General features: G+C 40.6%; 1 protein-coding gene across 1 annotated transcript in view; it reads left to right on the forward strand.

The window, feature by feature from the left end:
* The window catches only part of PREX1 (phosphatidylinositol-3,4,5-trisphosphate-dependent Rac exchange factor 1), a 173,321-nt gene that overhangs the window by 75,037 nt on the left and 81,006 nt on the right, over positions 1–17,278 (forward strand). The window contains exons 4-6 of the mRNA XM_010569790.1: positions 3,111–3,233; positions 10,069–10,173; positions 13,565–13,666. Coding sequence (XP_010568092.1) covers positions 3,111–3,233; positions 10,069–10,173; positions 13,565–13,666 — 330 coding nt within the window. The remainder of the gene's footprint in view (positions 1–3,110; positions 3,234–10,068; positions 10,174–13,564; positions 13,667–17,278) is intronic.

The following is a 17,278-nucleotide window of genomic DNA, read 5'->3' on the forward strand; positions in this document are numbered from 1 at the left end:
GGAAGGTGTCCCTGCCTGTGGCAGGGGAGTTGGAACTTGGTATCTTTAAGGTCCTTTTCAACCCAAACTGTTCTATGATTCTGTAATCAGATGCAGTGCCCACAAAGCCTGTGCAGAAGAATCTGTATTTTCTCTGCTGATTTAAATGTATTTGTATTTGAAGTTTCATCACACTCCTCTGGGGAAGTACCACTTCATTTTTATGTCATTTTGAAGCGCCTGGGGGGTCTTTCTGAGGCCACTGTGAGACCTCATTTATTCTTATTATTACAATACCCAGCTTTCAATAACAGAGCTTCTCTTCAGTAATAAAGGGCCTATACCTTTTGCTGGTGAAGTAGAAAGTAGAATCACAAAGGCACAGTTTTCCTGATCACAGTCAATATTATCTCCCCCTCCTCCCCCCCCCCTTTCCTCCCACCCCAAATAATGTCATTGTCTTTCCTGCAGTGGAAAGATATTTGTTCTTCCTTTCCCTCTCCTTTTTCCCTCCTTGCTGGTAGAGGCAGGACAAGCAAGGCGGTGTTGGGACTTCTGATAACCCTGCCTGCTATTGTTATGTATCTTGAATCATCTGAGAGCTCTTAGGTAGCTGGCAGCAGCAAAGATGGTAGCAGAGACTGTATAAATGGTTTGGCAGCTTATGTAAGGAGAAGCCTGTCTCTTCCTCTCTTCATGCAGCAGAAATATCTAGAGGAAAATACAGGGTATTCTGGCAGACACTCACCTCTGAGCAAAAGGAGAAAGAGCTTTTTAGGATAATTTGGGTTATTGCTCCCAGTATTATTTTTACAGGTTTCTCCTACAGCTGGTGCTAAGCACAGGAGATGTCAGTAATCTTTGGCCACTGTATCCCCTTCCAGAAAGGCTACATTGAGTCCTGTGCCAGGCGCAGATTTTACAAGTACTCCAGTGACTAACAGCTGCAGCAACATCATAAAAAAATGGTTTTAGTTTATTTGCTGCCTCATGTGGGAATAACTATTGATATGTTAGTACTATGCTACATTCACAGCAGGGCACTGATGTCATTTTACTGATACAGTAGATTGAAGGCAGTACAACTTGAGGGCGTACGGAAGCTGCCAGACATATATCCTCACATGAGGTTTATAAGTGGTAACTGTGTATTAGATACAGAAGCACATGCAGTTAAGGTCTCTCTGCTGCCTTGATTTTCAAGTGACTCTTCTTATCTGCGAATTCTGCTGCAAGCAGAGCTCTACTGACCACCACGGAATTCATTAGATTACACAGATATTCCTTGGATGAAAAAATACCCCCCGAAGACTGCTCCTGAAGGATAAAATCATCCCTGACAGATGTTTTCCTCTTCCTTGTTAATCCCCTTTTGGCACAGCTTCTGGCAAAGACAGAGGCTACTGTGTCATCACATCAGTTTCAGCCATGTGACAGAACCATTGTAGGCTCTGCTCGAATTAGCATGGGAAGTTTTCTGGAAGCAACCAAATGGTCCTAGCTCCCTGTCCTTTATTTTGGTTCAGAGCCCATCAGTGCAAATTCGATGTGTTGGAATCTTTTAGTTTATTCCGAGCTAGAAAGGAGCTATGAGGCACAAGTATGCATTAATGATGGTTCATACTACCGTATCTCGATATTGCTGAAGTGAGAAGGGAGCAAAAACAAGGGATGCAACAGGCTCTGCTCTGCACTTGCAGCCAGCTTGCAGGAGTTGTTTGAGAGAAATACTCTGCCCATCCTTCAGTAACGGAAGGTGTAAAGTTGAACCTAGGTACATGCAGAGGGGAAGGCTCCTTGAATTCCTGATCTTGTCTACCCCTGCAAAACCAGAGAGAAACTGGTTTTAAACCAGGAATTCAGGTTTCATTCCTATCTTTAATGATTGGACTTAATTTACAGATTATTGTTTTTCTGAATTACTGCCACATCACCAGCCGCCAGGCTGAATCAGTGTCTCATCTGGTGAATAAATTCCACTGCATGAAGCTGAAAAGCCTAGTGTTACGATAAGGTGCTTTGGGAAGTGTTGGAAGATGTTAGGCTCAATCACTTCTCACACCAAACTCCAGGAAGATGAAGGCTGGCTCTGTCAGGCTGCATGCTTTGGGGTTCAGAGGAGTGTCTCCCACTCCCTGTGCAAGACCTGGGAGGCTGCTTCCAATGTGAAAGCTGTTTTGACTGCACTGCAGATCTTCTCTTTGCAAGTTGCATGGTTAAAGCAAAGTGATAGAAAATGTTGTCTGCAATATGTATGTCACTGCAGACTCCAGGATTTACTCTGTCCATTCAGGCTTTCCTTCAGTGGCTGTCAATACTGATGGCCGTGTCACCAGGGATCAGGACTTGTACCCTTGTGTAGGTAGCATTCCATCTCCTATATGTGTATTCACACTTTCTTCTCATATTTTGTATGAAAATGATTAAGACTTATAAAGCTTATGTGTTTACAGCAGCTATCACCCTGGCAGTTTATTCCCCTTAGCACATGTATATTCAAATCACTAGGGATCATTTAGCTGTGAGGTTGCACAATTACCTTTTAGTACACATCTAAACTAGGGACTTCTATCCCATTACATATGCCTTTTAGAACCACTGAGCTTGGTGAAGGGGAACTCTAATATGCTGCTCTTGTTGTTTGCAAGCATTTTACACTATTCTGTTCTCCTGTCAGTGAAATGCTAGATCCCATGTGGCAGGGATTTGATCTGTTATTTACAGGTACATCTTTGTGTGTGATAGCTTCAAGTCCCTTTCTTCCAGAAAGTGATTTCTAATGCATGGCAATGAAAGGCAAACTTCCTCCTTCTATCTCCTGCAAATTGAGTTTGGTCCTTGTGATTCCATTCACCTGCTTGGTCTAATAGGAAATCTTCTCTGGACTTGAAAGAGGTTGTTCACATTCATCGTGCTCAGGTATCTGGAAAGATAACCTTCATTTACAGCAGGTACTTTAGTAGCAATAAAGATTTCCATAGGGGGCCAGGAAGGGGGCAAATACAGTGTAATTTATTCTGTCTGTGTTTTAGATCCTATCAGGGTAAGTCTAGAGCCACAATATTTTATATTTTAACAAAACACCCTCAGATATATTAACAGCTAGCAATGTTTTTCTCTTTATATTTCAGATTTTATTTTCTAACATTGAAGACATTCTTGGTGTTCACAAGGAGTTCCTGGCTGCCCTGGAATTTTGTTTACAACCAGAACCTCAGTCTCAGCATGAACTAGGAAATGTTTTCTTAAAATTTGTAAGTACAATGACTTAACGCTATCTGAAAATGCAGCTTCCTGTTGTAAGCTCCCATGCCATTAGGTATCCCTAATCTCTAAGGCTTGTGGCAATACTATGACAATGTGCGTCTTGTATGAAAGTTGTAGGTAGGGTGGGAAAAAACTTGTGAATGAGGTTAGAACAATGGAAACCACATCAAACTCAGCTTAAACAACAAGGTATTTTTAGAAACTCTTCCTTTTCCCATTGAATATTTTTTTTCCTTTTTTTCTCACCCAGCTGATCACATTTTATTGCTGAGAATTTGTCTGCTTTGGTTCCAAATGTTTCAAAAAAGCAGCACAGTTTCAAGTAAATGAATAATTTGTGTGTGTATTGTAAAATTTAAAAAAAATTTTACCCACAAAGATCAAAGATAGAAGTTTAAAACAAAGGACAATACATCATTTACAGTAGTTAGTGTCTGCATATGTTTATCCTTCAGTAAATGAAAGGTAGTGGGAGATGGCTTATCTTGCTGAAATGCAGCACAAGTTACAACACGCAGCCTTTTACCGTGAAATAAACAAGTACCTGCATTCTGTAGCTCAAAAGTAAATAAAACTTGGCTTTTGGACTCATAATGCTAGCTCAAGAATGCCAGAGATACAAAATGTGAGGTAGTCATGATACAAATTCACTCTGCCAGTTCCAAGTTGTTTAGAACATTTTGACGAGTTACTTTTGTGTCATCTGACTTTATGCCTGATAGCTGTATTATTTGTTCTCCTACTACATCCATAAAATGATCACATGTGCCAGTCTGATTCAGTCAGATTGGTATTGCTGGGTGATCCAGGAAAGCACAGATGCATACTGAGGATCGCACAATTGCAGCTTAGGATCCTACCGTTGCTTCTCTCATTGTAATTTGTTTCTTGTACTGTGAAATTCTTCTCGTGCTAGATTTTTGTTTTGTTTTTAACTTGGCCTGATTTTCAGTCATGTATGTGTGCCATCCTCAACTAATATGTATATAGAGCATACTGTATATGCAAGATCAGTTATTCTATACACCTAGTTACAAGCTGGACTAATTTAAATGCAAAGTTACCTAATTTACATGTGTAATAATTTGAAGTTGCACATTTTTTTCAGTTGGAGGAGCCCCCCTGAGATGTTTGAATATTAGAAAGCATGTCCATAATAGCCATTTCTTCAAATTCTTATTAACTGCCTTAAGCCACAGGCCAACTTCCTATCAAAAAATGTTCTATTATGCTTTCATAATCAAAATTCATGCTTTCACAGTTCATCAGGTTTGAGTGCACAGCAATTATACAGCCATTCATTACTCAGAGTTTTACCAATTACCCCCCTTTTTTAATTTTTATTTATGCTGTGACAATTATTAAAATAGTGTTGCTAAATGTTATATTGAGACCATGCCCCAGAATTGTATCAGATGTGAGGACTGCCTGTCAGCTGCTGAAAAACATACTGATGTACTTAGTTAAAGCCTTGAATACCCACTAGAATCATTGCCTACTAACAAGATGTGCTCTACTAATATATTAGTATTCATTAGCAAGGGTATCAAAATTAGAGGGCTTCTGAGTGATGCTGTCAAATTGTCTACTGTGTTTCAGAGTGGCGCTGAATAACCAGAAATGTTAACATCCTGTTATTTGACCAAATTCAAGCCTGGTATATGTAGTCATTGATAGTGTTTTCTAGTATATGAACATATAATTTTGTAACTTTATTACTGTTAAATTTAATAATTATGTAATGTTCGTTATTTATCAAGTATGGAACAATACAGGAATTATGAAACTGTAATGCAAAGGGATGAGTGCTGGTGAGAAGTTGTCTTCTGATAGAGGCAGTTTGACAGAGATCAGCTTACATTGCTGTCTGTGGAGTGCATTGCAAATAATGTGTACATCAACTGTTTCATGATCCCCTAGGGAAAAAGCAGCTTATGCAGAAGGAAGTAAAACATATATTTGATTCAGAATATATAGAAAAAGCTGGTCTCCTCCATAATTACCTTAAGGAAATGCAGGAATACCATTAGGAGCATTGTGGTACCTCAAGTCTGAGTAAGCAACAGTCAACAGAAGACTATCAAGAGAGGAGGAAATAATCTGTCCCTGCATGCAGATTGTGCCTAGGTTTTAGAAGACAAGCTTCACTATGGGTGTTTGGGAGCGAGGAATTTGTGATTTGCGCTCTGTCACAGTAAAGGCTTCCGTAGTGAGTATCCCTCAAGTGACAGGGAGATGCCAGTGGTAACTGTGGTTCAGAGTGAGTCTTCGGTTCTTTTCTGCTCAGGCTTCCAAAGCTCCATTTCCCTAATCAGGGCTATTCTGATGAAGCAGAGGCATTCATAAAAAAAACCCTGTGCCTCAGAAACAGTACTCCTAAAGGTGTTTCCATGGTGCTGAAAGCAGGTTTTTTTTAAATGGTGTACAGTATTTTGGCACCACAAGAAGCCCTTGCAGCACACTTGAGGTTTTCCAGAGAAAAACTGAGCTGTTCTCTTCCAGTAATGCACTCCTGCAACATGGCTGAAGAGCTTTCTTCAGAGTGCATGTTGTTAGCCAGTTTACCTAGGAAGAACATGGGAAACGTATGTCTTTAGTCTTTCATTTTGGGTAAGGTTCTCTTGGTTTTGCAATGCGCTTGGAATAAGTGCTAAGAAGAACACCCTCAGTGCTGCTTTTTCATTATCATCAAGCCACGGTGTATCCTCAGGGGAGTTTGCAGGGGGGAAGTGACATAAGGCCTGTGAATCTTGAATGTATCAGTGTATCTGCTATCATGATCACCTGGTGAGGTCATTCTTAGTCCTGATTATGAACCCAGTCCTTGTCAGCAGCCAGATGTTAGCACAGGTGCTTTTCTTCAGAAACTCAATGTTAAAAATACTCATAATTTTGGTGAATAGCTTGAGAATTCTTGAAGCACTGATTTTTTCAGACACTGCATTTCTTAGTGGTGCATGTTTTCTCTAAGTTTCCTTGAATCATATATCCTTGATAGAGATCCCCAGATTCCCCATCTGGAGTTCCACCAGACTGCAGTGTTTGGGTTCTGTTCATGAGATCTACGTATCCTAAATTTCCTCTGATCTATGTAGGCCTTACTCTTTTCCTGGTTCACTTTGGCCTAGAAGAGCCTCACTTAACAACAGTTCACCAATCTTCAGAAACAAGGCACCGCTTTTAGTTGTTATGAGCCTCTAGGGTAGGAGTTGATCCATTTATAATAATGCTAGGGCATTCTCCCCTGGATCTCCAGATCAGGAGGATTTAGATCTTGAGTAACAACTGAAGCAAGCAAGCAAGCAGATTTTGCAAGGGTTCCGAAAGAGCAATCATTGCATGTTGACTTTTTGAAGTATTTTAACAGATGATGAAATGCACTTGCTCTGATATTCAGGTGTGAAAAATTGTTTTACTTCAGATAGATATTGTTTGCCCTAGTGTACTCCATTTGATCAGATGATCATGAGAAGTTCATTGTCCAAGGCAAGGTGCTAGAATTTGTTCTTGAATTGTAGTTCAGTATGACCATAACAGACAGTAAAGAACATACTTAAACATGCATTCAAAATCAAATCTGCAGCCTTAAACAAAATGGCATGTAGAACAAGTCTTTAACATCAAAGAGAGCATATATACCAAACCTGGAAAAATCACACCTCATCAGCGTAGGCTCTTGCGCAGATCATGAAAATGTACGGCTGCCTGCAGAGCAGAAGGGCAGAGAATTGACAGATGCTTCATTTCTGATATTGCCATATTGCTAGAGGTTTGGTGATGTAATAGCTAGAAACTTGTTCAAGGGAAACAAGTTTTCTTCTCATTTTTAGGACTCACTCATCACTGATGAGTGATCACCTTTACTGTCTAAGTCATCAGGGATCTTGTTTTGTTGAGAATTACATCTTCTGTTTTGTTTAGGTTTTTCATGTTGACAAAATTGGTTTCAGCCTGCTTTGAAACAAGAAAATGCCATGCCTTGTTAAAAATATGTCCAAATAAAATTGTTACAATTTTCCAAATGTCTTATTTGCTTTTTCTAGTCAAAACTATTTTCAAATTTGCACTAATTTGTGGGCAGTTGTAATGGACCCAAAATAACATATTGGGAGAATAAACTATTGGTTAAAGATTTATTTTAACCAAACTAAGAACAGTATAGACTTATTTCTGTCACCAAAATCAGAAGGTCTAGCTGTGTATCCAGCAGATTTGCTGAGTAAGAAGGTGCCATTTTTATGTGGTCACATCTCTGACCATAATTGCACTTTAATATAGAGTAACTGCAGGTTCAGAATTCCTGGGCTAACATCTGTAATTATGTAACTGATAATTTCCTCACCAGGGGATGGGAGAGTCCAGGACTGAATGTCACCCAGAGAGGAAATTAAACACTTCAGACACTGAGTAATTTAAAGCATAGTTCTCATATTTGTGGGTCTCATGCATGAGGGACAGCTGGAAAAGACTTGATGAAAGCACTCTGGTGTGTGTATAATTATTGTATTGGCTTGAGCTTTAGCAAAGGGATTTTGTCATGATCTAAATATAGCCTCCCAAAACTCCAGGCACTCAAAGCTGCAGTCAGAAACCTGAGCAATGACATTTTGTGTGCATTGATGTAACGGATGCTGTTGTGTTAATAGTTACTATTTTTAGTTTCAAGCATGCTGCTTGTGTGCATCCAGGGGGTTGAGGAGAGGTGAGAGGAGGAGATGTCTTCTCATTCTGTAACTCTCCAGTTTTTATGGTTGCATATAATCCCATGCCTCTCAATTGTCTCTTTTCTATTGTGCTGTGCACCCAGCCCTGCCTTTTCCTGCATCTGGTGGTCAGAAGCCTTTGTTTCTTTTCAGCTTCCCGGTATTAAACTCCAGTACTAATATGAACAGCTGTAGATGAAGGATAAAAGTCTCAAACATGTGCATTCCAGCTCTTTGCACCATACTCTTGGTGGCTGTTTTATTTGCTTTGTACCATTGTTGTGTTTGGACATCCATCTATTTATTTTCAACTCTTCCTTTGGAAGTACAAGGAGGGAAAAAAAATTCATCAGATTAGTGATAAACCAAACCCAGAAGCATTTTACAGTGTCTGAGCATGTACATCTAGACATTGAGCATCTGACCAGAATGTCAAATTCTCCTAAACTAATATTAACACAATTTCTTTTCCATGTGACAATAATGAAGGGAATGCCCAGTGAGTGCAGCTGTATTCCCATGGATTCATGTTACTTAACTCCTTCAGTTGGCAGTAATTTTTTGTCTGGATCACTATGAGCTGTCTTGAAAGTAGCTAGATGCTGCAGATATCTTCAGCTAACACAGGAAGCTCTACATTTCTGAAGAGTGCTAGGAGTCCCATCAAAACTCAAAAAAAGTTAACTTCCTAGTTCTGGGGAGATTAAAAGGTTCAGATAGAATGTTTTCAGGCCAGGATCCTGAACAGAAAATGAATGATTTGAATGCCACAACAAACTCTGGAGAGTGTTGTCTACATGGCATGGTGCCCTGAGATGCCAGCTCTGGAAGGCCTTGCATATTACCTCTGGCCGAGTGCCACGCTAATGCATCTAAATTACTTTTGATACGCAAAGTAGCTTGTCAGATTACCTCTGCATGGCACTGCATTGTGGCATAGAAGCTGACCTGAACCAGGAAAGACACTACTATTGTGAGAAGCACCCAAAAAATGACGAGTCTTTTTGGCTTCTGAATCATTTAACCTGACTAAAGCCTAATACAGTCTCTCAACCCCACTTTTATTCCAGTGAGTGCAATACTGGAATCTCATAACATAGCTGCTGGAAGTTCAGCCCTTCCCAACAGCCTTGAAAGGATCAACTTGCTCCTTGCCTGATCTGCTCAGGCATGGAAATAGTTGTTACTGCTGCTTTTGTGAATCTTTTCAGTGTTTCCAGATATCTGATGTTTGCAATGGATTCAGCATCTCTGATAATTTTAGTTAGAAGTTGCACTATCTTTGGTTCTGGATATCAGTAAAGCAGAACTTGGTGCTGCCAGCTGACCCTTGTTTCTTAACGGGGGATTTCATTCCACTGCATGTGCTGGTGGGTGTGACATGTTCCAGTGTAAGTACCTCTATCTAGTTGTGAAGCTGCCTTTCCCTTCCTTTAATTTCTGTAATATGTTGGTTATTTTGTGTGTATTTGATGAAATTCTTCCATTTAGGGAAACTGTTATGGACAGCTGACCCACTGTTCAGTGTTGCATTGAAATAGTGAAGTCTGCTGTTTCAGAACAAAAAGTGAACAAGCCAACTCACTGGGGTTCCCCCTCAGCCCTGAAAGGCAGGGGATTTCCAGCTGGTTGCTTTGTGTTACAGTTCCCCTCCAGATCTCTGAGCTTCTTCCAGGCCTTGGTTCTTCACAGCCACCTCTGTTCCTTCCTCCTGCAGGAGTGGTCAGTACAGCTCAGAAATGTCAGCCTCCTTGCTCCTGCCTTTAGTCTGCTTCTGGCTACTCTGCTGGAATATTCTGACACACATGCAAGTGTCCCTGAAATAGCAAAATCCATTCTTTCAGCAAAGAATATATTATTTCAATGATGCATTAAGAGGAAAAGTGCTGGAAGTCTCTGTGCTCAGAAAGCTGATGTTAACTTGCAATAGAGTAAGTCAGGAATTAGTGGAACACTTCTTTACATTATTCACATTAGTGTGTCATGCACTTCATGTATACTGCAACCCTAATGCCACTCTGAGTGCACACCCCTTTGTAAAGAATTTTGTATCAGACTGTGACGAAATAGTCACTCCAGTTTTGTCTGAGTCAATAAGTTACTTTGTTTTTCCTTGCAGAAAGACAAATTCTTTGTGTACGAGGAGTACTGTAGCAACCACGAGAAAGCACTCAGACTGCTGATGGAATTGAACAAGATCCCAACAGTGAGAACATTCCTCCTGGTAAGTACCGTCTCTAGCACTCTTGACTTAATGATCTGACTTTGCACTGTACTCATAATAACCCATGGTATCCCAGGAATGCCAGGCATTTTGCAGGCATTACCCATTCCAGGTATGCAGCACTCAGGATGGATAGGTATTGAAATCACTGATGAGTTCAGGCACAGAAGTAAGCACAGCTCTGGTATGAGTGATTTCAGTGGAAACAGGGAAGATTTTTTTTTTTTCTCCCCAAAAGAAGCAACAGAAAATTTGAGCAAGATTGTGAAAGGAGTAATGCATTAAGTCAGCAGCAGGGCTGTGACTAGTTCCCAGTGGACCTGATTCCCTGCTCAGTTCTCTGACCAATTCACCATCTGCAGACCCACCAGAAAAATGTGGCCCGCTTCTGACACCCGTTTTCCCATGAGTCCAGTTGTGGGCAAGAAATGTAGTCTGGATGACCTGTTTTGACTGTGTCATTGCTGCTTGTATCAAAAATGATCTAACTCCCCATCCAATCCATGTTGTATTAGCATCCATGTTGGGAGGGACGGTGGCATACAGCCTTCAAATGCCTCTATAGAGGCAGGGCTGGGAGGAGAAACAACCGGTAGACAGTGCCTTCTGCCCAATATTCCTTATTTTTCTTTCTTTTCTTGGATGTTTCTCCACTTAGCCTTCACCTCAATTCTTCTTGATTTTTGGATGTCTTGTTTCCCTGGCCATGGATGAATGGCATTTGGAATGGGGCTGGCATGTAGGTGAGGGACTAGTTCAGCACATTAGCTTTTTTCCTTAGTAAATGCTATGAGGTAAAAGAAAGGCTGTCTTTTTGCAAAGGACCTGCCCTTCCTTCTGCTCTTCTTTCTGCTCTTCTTTTCTGCCAAAGGTCTGCTCTTTCCCAATATAGTACAGCAAAAGAAAACTTCTGCATAACTGTCTGTCACAGGCAGGGCCAGAACATTCTTTTAGCCACAAAATATAGGCCTCAGAGGGAGCAGCAGGGACAAGCACTCATGCTATTGGGTAGTCAGAATCTCTTTGTCATGTCTGAGTTTTAATGAACCTTGTTAAACCATTAGTTTGAGTCACCAAATGACCCTTTCCTTGTTCGTGAGTTCCTCTGGGTGCTTCTGTTGAGGGAAACTAATGAGAAAGAGGAGAGACAAAAGTGCTGTAAACACCATCTTTCCCCACATTCAGAGTGTTCTCGACTTCCACTGGATTGGCAAAAGCCTCCTGCCTCTGTGTTACCGGCAGCAGCTGGCAAACTGATTACAAGGCACGTAAAAGATGTCACACTGTCTGCTGTGGCTTGCTACACCACCTGAATCCAAGAGACTCTTAAAATAGCAGTAAATATGGGAGGAGAGGCTACGCTGAAGTATCTACTTTGTTGTGGCTGCTGTAATTTCTTCCAGGCCTCCCTTCTTTTCTCCACTGCCTCCTAAAGCCAATGCTATAATGCCACCATGCAGCGAAAGCTGCATTAAAATACAAAGCTTTGCTTGTGAGGATAGATTTGGCCTGATTGCCCCCTCACAGCTGCTGAAATATAGAATGTGGGAATGTGTTTGAAAAATCAGTAAGTGTTAAAGGGCAGTTTTGAGCCGAGAGCTAGAGAGAGGGCTGAAAGAAGAGATGGGAAGAACTGAATCACTCGAGACTTGGAAAATTGGACAGGGAGTATTGTGAGCTGGTAGCCAATGCCACAGATCTAGAATAGCCTGGGGAAGGGTTATTTTACAGATGACTGTCTGTAAAAATACCAGTTAGGACTAATGAGATTTATGTATGATGTCTGTGAACATTCCTTTAAGAGGAGGATTGTTGAACTACAGCCAAAAACCCACTAAATATCATTGTGTCTGAGCCACAGAACACATTTCACAGGGGAAAATGTTATCAGTGATGCCCCAAAGCAAGCACATCTTGGCTGAACTGAATTTAAACTTCAGCTTCTGTTGACAGGACAGGTTTGCAACTGGGACGATTTTGAAGCAGAGTTGTCCAGATTCATGGTCAAACATAGGAATGTAGACTAGTTTATCTGAAATAGATTTGAAGTCCTTCTGAGTCCACTACCTGTGTCTGGCAGCAGCCAATAACAGTGTCTTCAGGGAAATGTATAAAAAGCTTACAGTAGGTCAGTATTTGTTTATCATAGAGATTACAGATTATTGTGACAAAATAAGGACAGGTCAAGGACTGTAGATTTTTTTTTTTTCATGACATACCCAATTCTTATACTCCCCTTCCATGTCAATCCTGAGAAATTAATTTCCATGATCTACTGAGAAGTTGAGCATCACTTGTTTTGAGCTAGTGTGCGCAAATTTATCTGTGAAATTATTCTTCTGGAATGCACGCGTTCCCCCCCCCCCCCCAATTTGTGTGAAGTCATTGTGTGAGTGTTGCAAGTGTTGATAAGTTGTTGCTTCTGTTCCTCAACCTAAAATCTATTTGGAATTTGGACTTGGATTTCTTTGGTGTATTGGTCCAATACTTGTTCCCTTCCTTACTGTGTTTAAACAATACTGGGAGAGTAGTAGTTTTTCTAGGTAGAGAAATGCCCTTCACCTTCTTTCTATTTGGAAGTCACAGAGCTTCACAAAATTAATGCGGAGGGCCCCCCCACCTTTTTTTTTTTTTTTTAAGAGCATCTGAATTAATGAAACCTGATGTCCTTAAATTTCATTGCCTCTTGTACCTCCTGCCTACAAGGTAGCCTTGCCTGCATGTCCCATAGCTTTTTTTGGGGGGGCAAGCAGCAACATGTGCTGTGATTGGTTGAGAGCTATGTGTCTACTCGTTAGCCAGCCAGTGCACCCATGCTGTTTGTCCAGCTGTGCTTAGACATAATGTTTTGCCAGAGAATTGGTGGATGTGATGCAGATGACTCATTTATTTCAATTCCACTTTGATTTCCTTCAGACATAAGGATTGGACTAGAGTTAGTTACATGATTACCAGTCAGTAGGCTTTATTTTAGCCTTCAAGAGTTTTCTGGACCAACAGCGCAAATTTTGCATAGTGAACGAAGACAAATGGCTGTATCAATTGTGGGGGTAGGCTGGATTGTTTTAAATAATGGTACATCTAGGTTAGCTGAGTGTCATTGTATTGTTACAACATTTTTTTGAGTCACCAGCTGTATAATATTTCTCTGGGAAGATACCTTTCTACATAGCCACTGTTATCCACAGCATGTTTTCTTTTGCTGATGCACGAAGAACTTTGCAGGCTTGATGGCTGTATTTCAGTGGTGAATGAAGTCCCATTTCCTGTATCTTAGGTGTGGCAAAGAGCTTTCTGACTGTAATACGTGTTATAGGAATACAAAATCACGTCAAAGAGCATCTGAAAGCTTTGTGTTTGAGGTAACATTGGTTTCCTTTTTTGATTATAGGGCTGCATGCTTTTGGGAGGCAGAAAGACGACAGACATTCCACTAGAGGGTTATCTGCTGACTCCAATTCAGAGAATTTGCAAATATCCACTTCTGCTTAAGGTAAACCAAAGAAAGTATTTCTCCAGATGGTCGTTTTATTCTTCGAGTGACTGCATTTTTTTAGCCCTAACTTTTGTTGTCAGTACTACCTTCCTGGTTTGCACTTTTAAAAGTTGGATCATCTCTGAAGAAGATGGCTTTTTATGGGTACAGTCAAAAAGCTGGCTGATGCTGACAGGCTGCTAAAATTTGTAATGGTGTGGGTAGACCAGACAGGGTAACTTACCAACTAACTAATGGCTTTTGACTTCAGTTCTCATCAGATGTTTACTAAGGCTTGAGTGCTATTTTAGCCACTTCCTGAAAAGCTGTGTTCAGATAGAATTGTGTCAGTGTTCTGAGGGACTGGATGGCTCTGGGGACTCTAAATGGGATACATCTTTCATCACAAGGTCTCTAGTTTGAGTGTGTTCAGGTCAGTAATGATGAAAACCCTGTATCATCTGACAGCTGTTTTGGCGGCCTGTTTGAAAACTGTTTGATTGTCTCAGATGAGTTCCCAATGGATGAATGTCATTCCAGAAATGACTACTGCAATTGGCACTAATTGGCTCCCTTGCTAGTATTCTTTACTGTAGGAGCTAAAGACCTGAAAAGAGCTAACTTGACTGCTATTTCTCCGTGTCAGGGCTGAGTCATGCGCCCAGTGGGGACAAGAAGAGGGAAAAGGAAAAAGCAGTTTCTGGGAGAGTTTGCATCACTGGTGGCCTTGTAGCTACTCTGTGGCTAACAGTCATCAGTCTTCAGTGATGTCAGTCTCTTTCTCAATCAGAGTAACATTACATTTACTAAAAGAAGATTAATTAATAAAAAATGTAAGAAGAAATTGCCTCATATTTTGAAAGAAAAGTCCCTTCCTGAGTTGTGGAAGAAAGTAAGAATTCTGTGGTGAGCTGGTGCTTTTGGTCACAGGCTGACCACATGAATCAACTGTATGTCATGTAAAGCTATTGCAGTGCTGTGTCCATGCATTCAGCATGATTAAGGGTTTTCACAGGTACAAGCTGGTTAGCTCAATACTGATCTTTTGTTCCATTTAAAATTGTTTGTTTCATCTGATAAATGGTTAAATTCTTTCTTTCCATCCACTTGGAGCTTTCAGAGCCAAATTTTCAAAATATGTCTTTCCTAAAGGTGGAATCATTCTGTTGTCTATGCAGCTGTGCACAAACCCATCTTACAGCAGACACTCATGCACTGTCCCTTATGGACCTAGCAACTGGGATTTATGTGTGTACGGCCAGATTTTCAATCCAGTCAATCTATCCACAACTCCACTTAGAGTTTGAACAAACAAAAGCACATGCAATTTAGGCACATAGCAGGAGAAGCTAATGTGTGAGACTGCTACAAACATTTCTTCCACAGTATTAGTAACAGTCAAGACAGGGCAAGGATGCCTAGATCAGGAAAGCATGTAAGTGGCTCCAGCTTGGATTTATCTTCAGAGAGGACTGGTTATGTAGAGGTAATTGAAAACCTAATGATGCCTCAGTTTAAGTCCACTGTATTTATTTGGAGTTTGTGCTGAGACAATTTGGTGCCTGTTCAGTCTGTGGATCTGCATGATGAATGTGAGCAACATGCGTGTGCACAGAAAGGGAGTTCCTATGGCATCCAGTGTGGTAAACAGACCAGGGGATGTGGGGACCTTAAAATGTACATTCCTGACCAAGTATTTTGACAGTGTTTGTTTTCTTGGTTTCACTCTGTGGTATGTTCTGTGACTGTTATCTACCTGTGTGTTCAAGACTGAAAATCAGAGATTGTTTTGATTCCTTACAGAGATCCCTTTTCTATTTTCCAAGAAACTTCAACCAGAGGAAATAGTAGCTGGGTTCTTAAATTTGAACTGATCTCTGCATTGGTGTTGTTACTAAAAGGTGTATCAAGGAAGTCATTAATGAGTATAGAACCTGAAGATCAGGTTCCTTCATCTGTTTATTCCATGCTGGAGACATCTTAATCCAGCCAGAGTGGTCAATATCTGGTGTACCCTTGCTATGCTTATCTAAAAGTGATCTTTAACCAGTTTTATCCCAACATTTTCCAAACTTTTTGGACCAAAAGGTCACTGTTAGTACTCCATATTTCTTATATTTTGCTCTGTGTCATTGAAGTAGCTGTGAAGTCAGTGCGGTTTCATGTATCAGATCTGACCACTCAATATGTGGACCACCAGTCATCTCTCAAGCACAGTTTGGCAATCTCAGCTCTAAGCCATGCACGTTTCTGTCTTAGAGAATTCCCTACATTTCTTCTGTACTTCAGTGCCTCTTCTTTTTCTCTTTTTAGTATGACTTTGTTGCTGAATCACCCATTGCTAATTAGACCTGCTTAATTTCTAAACTTTTTGGAAAAGGTGATTATGAGTGGTAGAATTCTATGAGTTTGAATAATCTGTAGACTTTTTATCTACTGACAGAAGCTTGACTTGCAATTTATAATCTCTATTCTGTTTTAAAAGCTTTTCAAAATATTAGAATGGCAGAACCTGCCAATACTACAAATTTTCCTGAAATCTTGGGGCTTTTACTCAAATGCCATGAGGATGCTGGCTATGGAAACACACCTAAAAGAAACACACACCTTTGATTACAAGGTAGTGGCATCATCAGTGCAATGACATTTTGGTATTCCTCATCTTAAATTTTCCCATTCCTCTGTATCATTCTAGGGCAGGTCTTTCAGAAAGTATGGGCTTCTGTATCAGGTATCTGAAGAGCTACAAATGGACCAGTTTATCTTGCTTTTCTTTAAGAATTTGTTTTGCAAAGGGCTAGTAAACAAAAGACTAGAATAAAATAAATGTTTCTAAACAATAATTCAAATCTTTCCAAGTTCAATGGCAACTGAAGTCATTGGGCTCTGGGGATCAAATATTGGCCTGTGGAAATAAACTGGTGGTTTCCACTTTCTCACGCATGTGCAGTTGTTTATGTCAAAAGGCCTGGTGGCACAAACCTCCCTTCTTTGAAAGACCAGCAAGGCTAAGACTGAAACTGTTGCTTGCCTTCAAGCCACAGTGGGGTAGAATAAAGATAAATTTGTTCTCTGATGCCAACACTGTGCCTACCTTCTGGGTGGGGACTCTGGTGTTTGGCTCTGGTGCGGTTGACCCAGACCCATGTATACTTGTCGAACAAATAGCCATGAAGGGAGTGAATGGGAGGAGCTGTGATGAGGCATCTTGTGATGTTGCATTCCATTTTTTTATGATTTCTTTTTGCATACAGGCTGATATAAATTGCACACTGTTCAGTACTTGAAATTTCCTGGGCAGGAAATAAAAGTTTTAAGAAAAAGGTGAGGGGAATTTTGTTTTGGTTAGGCAACTGATCTGCCTCAGTCAGTGAGGCAATACCATTACTAGGGGTTGTCCAGCTGAGGAAATACCTGTGACCATTAGAAAGTGTAGGTGCGATTCTCAAAGGCAGTGAATTCATAGTGAATAAATTGTATCCCATTCAAGACTTGTTTGATACTTGCTAGCATGAAATTACCAGAGTGGACACAAATGTTTCAGACATGAGAACAGCTAAGGGAAAATACAAGCTGATTCTGTTAGTGCTGACCAGCAAAATGCAACTCTCCAAGCAAGGGGGGGCGGTG

The sequence above is a fragment of the Haliaeetus leucocephalus genome, unplaced genomic scaffold, assembly GCF_000737465.1.
Source record: "Haliaeetus leucocephalus isolate CR32 unplaced genomic scaffold, Haliaeetus_leucocephalus-4.0 Scaffold273, whole genome shotgun sequence".
Classification (NCBI taxonomy): Eukaryota; Metazoa; Chordata; class Aves; order Accipitriformes; family Accipitridae; genus Haliaeetus; species Haliaeetus leucocephalus.